The following is an 8,872-nucleotide window of genomic DNA, read 5'->3' on the forward strand; positions in this document are numbered from 1 at the left end:
ATATATATATATATATATATATATATATATATATATATATATATATATATATGAGAATACTGGATGAAATAAAATGACAAACACTGAAAAATGTATTCAAAAGAAAGGAAAACCCATGTTTCAGAAAGCAAGAGAGAGAGTGCCTAAAGCCAGAATAACAAGTTCATAAAATGAACTTGGCGGAGGGGTGGTAGGTAGATCCTATACATCTAGGCCCTGATGGGTTGGGATTGGGGTTTCAATGCCCATTCAGGGTCAGGAGATGTGGATCCCTGGAAGTAAGCAACTGGAATTGAAACTAGAATCTGGAAGGATTGCCCTCTCAGTAAAAGAAGGGGTAAGAAACTCAGTCCATAGCGAAGCTTGGCCTGCTCAAAGCTCTGAATAGAGAAGAAGGTATTCTGTGAAGAATTTAAAACTTAAGATTGTAGGATGCATGGATTCAGAATCTGAATTTATAGTTTCCACATTGGATGAAATCGCCAAACAGTAAAATTACCCTTAAAACTGGTTTTAGATTGGTATTACCTTGGAAGGTCTGCCAGACACAAACATAAACACATCCATATCCTAGGTTTGCACAGCTTATATAAAAAATATTTTCAAATCTATTTTAAAGAGGTTCACAAAAACTACAAGCCATACAAGGAAATAATCTACTCTCAAAAAAAGTCAGTAGGTAAACAAGAGGAGTATCATAATAATTTGATATAGCAGATTGATCTTTAAAAGACTGTAAAAAATGTTTTAAACTATTAAAGAGAAGTGTTTAGTAATGACTGAGTATTTTTAGGAATGACTGAGAATTTTTCTAAGTTGATAAAAGATATGAATTCTTAAATTGAAGAAAACATCCTGGAGCAACATATATAAAAGAAAATCCAACTTGAAACATTGCAGTTGAAAATGAAGACAAAGAAAACACTTCAAAAGCAACCAGAGGCCAGGCACAGTGGCTCACGTCTATAATCCCAGCACTTTGAGAGGCCAAGGCAGGTGGATTGCTTGAGGTCAGGAGTTCAAGACCAGCCTGGCCAACATGATGAAACCCCTGTCTGTACCAAATACAAAAATTAGTTGGGCGTGATGGCACATGCCTGTAATCCCAGCTACTTGGGAGGCTGAGGCAAGAGAATCTCTTGAACCCAGAAGGCAGAGGTTGCAGTGAGCCGAGATTGCACCCCTGCACTCCAGCCTGGGCCACCAAGCAAGATTCTGTCTTGAAAGAAAGAAGAAAGAAAAAGAGAGAGAGAGAAAGGAGGGAGGGGGGGGGGAGGGGGGGGGAGGGGAGGGGAGGGAACCAGAGAGAAAAAAGAAATAACTTACAAAGGAACAAAAAGTAGACTAACAGGAGACTTCATGCATGCAAAAATACAGGCCAGAAGACAATCAAATAATATCCATAGATTGAGGACAGCAAATTATTTCCAGCTAAACTATCATTCAAGAGAGAGAGTAAATAAAAATACTTTCAAGGCCGGGCATGGTGGCTCATACCTTTAATCCCAGTACTTTGGGAGGCCAAGGCAGGTGGATCATCTGAGTTCAGGAGTTCAAGACCAGCCTGGCCAACATGGTGAAACCCTGTCTCTACTAAAAATACAAAATGTAGCCAGGCATGGTGGTGCGAGTCTGTAATCCCAGCTACTAGGGAGGCTGAGGCAGGAGAATTGCTTGAACCCGGGACGCTAAGGTTGCAGTGAGCTGAGATCCCACCACTGCACTCCAGCAAAACTCTGTCTCAAAAAAAAACAAAAAAAAAAAAGTTTGACATTATAAGGGTGTTTTTCTTTCTTGCTTGTCTATAACTTTAATGTGGTTTTTCAAATTTTCCCCAAGGGTTTTTGTTGTTGTTGTTGTTGTTGTTGTTGAGACAGGGTCTCAACTTTGTCACCCAGGCTGGAGTGCAGTGATGTGATCTCAGCTCACTGCAGCCTCTGTCTCCCAGGCTTAAGCAGTCCTCCCACTTCAGCCTCTCTAGTAGCTGGGACTACAGACACATGCCACCACGCCCATCTAGTTTTTGTATTTTTAGTAGAGATGGGGTTTTGCCATGTTGGCTGGTCTTGAACTCCTGGGCTCAAGCAATCCACCCACCTCGACCTCCCAAAGTGCTGGAATCACAGGCATGAGCCACTTTCATGACTCTGTCTCAAAAAAAAAAAAAAAAAAAAAAAAAAAAGTCCCAATCATTAAAACAGTGTGATATTGATGGGCAGGGCCCGGTGGCTCATACCAGTAATCCCAGCACTTTGGGAGGCCATGGCGGGTGGATCACGAGGTCAAGAGATTGAGACCATCCTGATCAACATGGTGGAACCCCATCTCTACCAAAAATACATAAAATTAGCCCGGCGTGGTGGCGGGCACCTGTAGTCCCAGGTACTCGGGAGGCTGAGGCAGGAGAATCACTTGAACCCGGGAGGCGGAGGTTGCAGTGAGCTGAGATTGCGCCACTGCACTCCAGCCTGGGGGACAGAGTGAGACTCCGTCTCCAAAAAAAAAAAAAAAAAAGTGTGCTATTAAGAAATTAACAGACAGACCCAAGGAAGAAAATAGAAAGTCCAAAAATAAATAGAGCTATGTGGAGAATTTTAACTTAAGGACAACATGACATTTCAACACAACAGGAAAATGATAGATTATTCAACAATTAGTGCACTGAGTAGGCATCTGAGGAAAAAAATGAGATTTACACTTTATGTACAAATTGCAAATGGATGAAATGTAAAAGAAATAAATGGAGGGTCAGAGAGAAAGAAAAAGAAAAAAAACCTTAAACATACTGAAATGAACTCTGGGAAGGCATCCCTAACTGTGATACAAAAGCCAAATGCATTTTTTAATAAAAAGATATTATTAATTCCACTGCTTCAAGATCAAAAATCTCCATATGGCCAAAAAAAATCACAGTTGCCACTCATAACACAAAAAGCTAACTTGAAAGAACTTCAAATTCATTAGAAAAAAACTAACCTATATAAAAATGGGCAAAGGGTATGAACAGACAGTTCTGAGAAACATGAAAAAATATTCAACTTCATTCCTCATAAAAGATCCAAGTTAAAATTCTCCTCAGGTATTTATCTTTTCATATTAGATTGACCAAGATGAAAAAACATGGTATACTCATAAGTTACAGGTAGGTTTGTAAATTGGTTCACCCTCTACAGAGGAAATTTGGCAATAATTACCAAAAGGACAGACCTCACACCTTTTGACCTAACATTTCCAGTCCTAGGGCACCATCTAGGATATACAGATATTTTTGCACATATGGCAAATGCCACTCCTGAGGGACGCAGAAAAAGTCTAAACAAACAAACAAATGGTTTGGCAATAATCTTATAAATTATATACAAATCCTTCCATAATAAAATATACTTATTTATTATGTCTTTTTGTTGTATAATTCAAACTAAAATGTATTACTAACCTTCTTTTTTAAATATGCATAAAGGCAGCAAATATAAAGTCTATGGACCCTGCCTCAGGTTATTCAAATAACATCACCATTGATCAAATACTCAAGAAAAAGCAGACTTGTACAGTGGCTGATGAAACTGCTATTAAACAACACGTGAGTATTCCCTGTGGAGTGCCTTCCCAGAAATCACTGACAAAAATATTGTCCACTTCAATACTACACCATAAAACCAAGGTAATTTTTATCTGCTCTATGTCTTTAAAATGAGACAAGATTGTTTCTCATGTTTACCCATTGTGATAACACCATTTCTTTCTCTATAATCAAATAGATTCAAATGTTAAGTGTTATTATTCATCCTGCTATTCACCTATGCAGCTATACTCACTATTATTTCTGGGACATTCATTTATGTTATTCCAGAAATATCAAACTAATTAAGGTAGTTGACCAACAGTCACAGTGAGTAGTGTACTCAGAGATTCATAGTGAAAGAATCTTACATCCTGAGGCCTCTAGCCCTGGGGCACCAGCTGCACCAGGGCTAAGAAGCTTGAGAAGATCAATAGTTTGGTATTAATACACTGGAAATCTTGGCATTAGGTAAAGAACAGCTAGGGCAAGTATTCTTTGGGCTATCTCAATCTATCCTCCTTGGTTCAGCTGCCACCTATGTACTGATTGCTATTAAAGTTGTCACTAACCTAACTTCATTCCTCTATTTCTGTCTTATCTCACTGACCACTTGATGAATATTTCTACCTCTACCTAGGGTTTCATAACAAACTCAACATGTCCAAAACAAAACTCATCATCTTCTGCATCCAACTGGCTCTCCCCTGGGAATTCTGTATCGCAGGTGTTTTGTGTGTGTGTGTGTGTGTGCATGTGTGTGTGTGTTTTCAAATAAGGTCAACTTTTTATTTTAGATCCACGGGGTACATGTGCAGGTTTGTGCAAGAGTATATTGCATATGTCTCAGTTGATAGCAACTACTCAGTCACTGAAGCTAGAAGGCCAGGAGCTATCCTTAACTTGGGTTTTTTCCTCATTCTTCACATCTGCTAATCCCCAAGTCTGGCCTATTGTCATTCTCTTAAAGATTTTTCAGGGCCAGGCATGGTGGCTCACACCTGTAATCCCAGCACTTTGGGAGGCCAAGACAGGCGAATCACCTGAGGTCAGGAGTTTGAGACCAGCCTGGCCAACATGGTGAAACCCTATCTCTACTAAAAATACAAAAATTAACCAGGCGTGGTGGTGGGGTGCCTGTAATCCCAGCTACTCAGGAGGCTGAGGCAGGAGAATCCCTTGAACCCAGGAGGCAGAGGTTATGATGAGCCAAGATCACACTATTGCACTCCAGCTTAGGCGACAGGGCAAGACTCCGTCTCAAAAAAAAAAAAAACATTTTTCAAATCTGTCCCCTTCACTCCATCCCCATTACCACTGCCTTAGATGAGGCAGTCGCCAACCTGGTGTCCTCCAACCATTCTCTACACAGCTCTAATAATCCAGCATGAACAGCCAACCATGGCACTGTCCTGCTTAAAAGTAAACACATCCCTCTCAATGATGGCAATTTCAACTCTATTTTCTGATTAAGGGATTTGTTTCACTTTCATTAGAAACAGTGGCTCACTACAGCAAGATTTTCACTGAGGAACAGTGTCTTGCTAGCCTCACAGAGATTACTGACTTATAAGATTAAGTGTAAGGGCCTGCCTGTCCTTTGTCATTATTTATTCCTCTGACTTTAAACTTGACACTCCAGCAATACCAAGTGCCTGAACCCTCCTACCACACCTCCAGGATATTTACTGCCTTGGAGGTCTCTGTTTACGCTGTCCCTTCTCCCTGGAATACCTTCCCCTCACCACTCACTCCCTCAATTTGATCACATCCTTGAGGACCTACTCAGCTCAGCATCATCTCCTAGTCAGTTCTCCCTATCCTAGGCTGAATTGAGTGACTGAATTGGCACTCCTGTTATATCCATAGCCTATCTCCATCCCATACTTCAGCCTATTTTAGTCCACTGTATTTTTCATATCCTTATAAAATTTCTTATTACCTCATTATTCCAAGCAGTACATTTTGATTGTCCATCAACTCCTAGCTCACATTTCCTCACGAGGCACCACCCAGTGTATAGACTCTGACTTTCGAGTAGCCTAGGAACATAACTCTTGGGGTATCTATCATTGTGGTCCACAAGTCAAAGCTACTTTAAGGTAACTACAATAAACTTCTGGTCTCTCACTACAGGTGAAGAGAGCTACTGATACCTATAATTTTGGAATTGCCCTTGAACACCGGAAAGAAATGCTAAACCTCTGGCAGAAGATCCGAGGGGATTTGATTGGGATAGACTCTAGAAATGAGTCCTTTTATGACACCTTTTCTACTTATACATGGTCCTGGAATGTTTGCCAAGAACTACTTTCTCCTAAGGACTTAAGGTTATATGATGCCTATGTGAATAGAAATTCCTCCCATAACTCCAGATCCTTTTCCTCATCAGATACCAGTGAATGTGACACAGACTCGGGAAGAAAAAGAAAACGGAAAGGTTTAAAGGGATTTCAGTAATGAAATTTCTACATTTTCTAAACAGCTCATCACAAACTACTTTTTCATAGTTATCAAAATTATGGTTTCTTGCTTTTGTCTAAGTACATTCTTAGAAGCTGGAAATTTTGACATCTTTTGGATTCTGACCAGTAAAAACGTTTAAGTCATAAAATGGTTTCCCTTTCATTAAATTTTTTGTTTGTTTGTTTATGTTTTGAGATGGAGTCTTCCTCTGTCACCAGGCTGGAATGCAGTGGCATGATCTTGGCTCACTGTAACCTCCGCCTCCTGGGTTCAAGTCATTCTCTTGGATCAGCCTCCTGAGTAGCTGGGATTACAGGCGCCCACCACCACACCCAGCTAATTTTTGTATTTTTAGTAGAGACGGGGTTTCACCATGTTGGTCAGGATGGTCTGGATCTCCTGACCTCGTGATCCGCCCACCTCGGACTCCCAAAGTGCTGGGATTATAGGTGTGAGCCACCGCGCCCGGCCCCCTTTCCTAAATCTTTACCAGTAAATAGATGCTGGGCTGTTCGTTCCCTAGCAATCAGCTATGCTCTGCTGCCCCTACCTGGCTTAAGACTGCCTAAGCCTCAGCAGGAAGGAGAAAAGTTGACCTGAGCTAAGGGCTCTCCAAGCAATAAACCTGAGTTTATGGTGAGTATAAACTGGATTAGGTTTTCAATTGTTTGTGAAAGACACTAGAGACAGCAGAAGAGGATGACCTTTCAGTTTCAGGGAATAAGATCAGCAAGCCCTAAAGAACCTTGATTAAATTTGGGTATTCCCAAGGCTCCTTAGCTACAACCTGCATACCTGGATTGCTCTTACAAATAGCTGAACACGGCCAGGTGCGATGATTCATGCCTGTAATCCCAATACTTCGGGAGGCTGAGGCAGGCGGATCACCTGAGGTCAGGAGTGCGAGACCAGCCTGGCCAACATGATGAAACCCTGTCTCTACCAAAAATACAAAAATTAGCCGGGCGTGATGGCACACGCCCATAATCCCAGCTACTCTGGAGGCTGAAGTGGGAGAATCACTGGAACCTGGGAGGAGGAGCTTGCAGTGAGCTGAGATTATGCCACTGCACTCCAGCCTGGGTGACAGAGCAAGACTCTGTCTCAAAACAAAACAAACAAACAAAAAACGAATAGCTGATCACAACAATTGTATTTATTGTTGCTGTTCTTTAATGCATTTAATAAAGCAGCACATATATAACTATATTACAAGTTTGGGGATTATAATTTTTTATTATGGTAAAATATACATTCCATAAAATTTGCCCTTTCAATCATGTTTAAGTATGTATCATCCATTACTGGTTTTTTGTTTTGTTTTGTTTTTGTTTTTGTTTTGGTGTGTGTGTTTGTTTAGAGACAGGGTCTCACTCTGTCACCCAGGCTGGTGTGCAGTGACACAATCATGGCTTGCTGCAGCTTCAACCTCCTGGGCTCAAGGAATCCTCCCACCTCAGCTTCTCACGTAGTTGGAACTACAGGCATGCCCCACCATGCCTGGCTATTTTTTTTATTTTTGTGGAGACATGGACTCCCTATGTTGCTCAGGCTGGTCTCAAACTCCTGGGCTGAAGTGATCCTCCCACCTCAGCCTCCCAAAGTGGTGTTATTACAAGTATGAGCTACTGTGCCCAGTCCCACTGGGGTATTTTTCTGTGGTTCTCAAGGGTTGCCCACAGAAAGACAGACCACCTTTGGACTCAGGAAATCTGGATGTACCAAGACTAAATCTATATTAACCTTCTGATCTACTGTCAGGATGGCAAAGTGTTTTATTTCTTGTGCCAATTCTGATCTAAAAACGTAAGGGATAAAAAATATATATATAAGGGATGAGATCAACTATTTGTAAATGTTGTCCAAGAAGCTGGTTTGCAGGTGTGTGGGTGCAAACCAGTCCATCACACTCAACATATAGAACAAATGCTTTTTAAATCACTATTCTAGAAAAATTTTGACCCAGAAAAAGGAAAAGATATGTCCAATATTGATGGGGACAATGCCTCATAATGTTAAAACAAAAAAATTGAGACAGAGTCTTACTCTGTTGCCCAGGCTCATCGCAGCAACATGATTTCAGCTCACTGCAACCTCCACCTCCCCAGGTTCAAGCGTTTCACCTGCTTCAGCCTCCCAAGTAGCTGGGATTACAGCTACGTGCCACCACACTCAGCTAATTTTTTATTTTTAGTAGAGATGGGGTTTCGCCATGTTGCCCAGGCTAGTCTCAAAGTCCTAACCTCAGGTGATCCTGCCAACATCAGCCTCCCAAAGTGCTTGGACTACAAGCGTGAGCCACCGCGCCCCGCTGTAAAATTATAAAATACCAGGAAAAAGCAATGAAGGCAATGCCCCCAAAACTGCTTATTGAAATGGCCTTGAGGTAATTTTGCGAGTGTTACCATGAATAGTCAAAAGAGTCTAAATATACTTGCTATTATTCATAAAGATACAATGTTGGAGAGAAGAACTAACCTTATAGATAAGTAGCCATATTTTCTAGGTAAAAAGATTTATTTTACCTAGGTATTTCTAGGTAAAAAGACTTTTCATATGGCTGTAGGTATAACAGGGAATCTAGGAGATATAATTTGGATGCCAAAATGTTACAGTTCCTGGAATCTTTCCTTGCATCAGTGAGATAACAAGACAGAATATTTTTTAGTAGGATCTGTCCTGGAAAATCTAAAATGTACAGCAATAGATTATTTCTATTAAATTGTCACACACTGTCAATGACAGTATAAATTGGCATCTCTCTGCCGAAATATAGTATAGCAAGAGGGTACTCATCCATCCATTCATTCACCAATTATCAAATGAGTTGCATACTGTGTGCCAGAC

At 40.8% G+C, this 8,872-nt stretch overlaps 1 protein-coding gene across 1 annotated transcript in view; it reads left to right on the plus strand.

Annotated features, from left to right (window-relative positions):
- Positions 1 to 6,051, plus strand: part of EFCAB3 (EF-hand calcium binding domain 3) — a 50,165-nt gene extending 44,114 nt beyond the window's left edge. The window contains exons 11-12 of the mRNA XM_025362775.1: positions 3,461 to 3,580; positions 5,696 to 6,051. Of these exons, the coding sequence (XP_025218560.1) occupies positions 3,461 to 3,580; positions 5,696 to 6,019 (444 nt within the window). The 3' untranslated portion in view covers positions 6,020 to 6,051. The remainder of the gene's footprint in view (positions 1 to 3,460; positions 3,581 to 5,695) is intronic.
- The last annotated feature ends 2,821 nt before the right edge of the window (positions 6,052 to 8,872 follow it).

The sequence above is a fragment of the Theropithecus gelada genome, chromosome 16 (assembly GCF_003255815.1).
Source record: "Theropithecus gelada isolate Dixy chromosome 16, Tgel_1.0, whole genome shotgun sequence".
NCBI classification, from domain to species: Eukaryota; Metazoa; Chordata; class Mammalia; order Primates; family Cercopithecidae; genus Theropithecus; species Theropithecus gelada.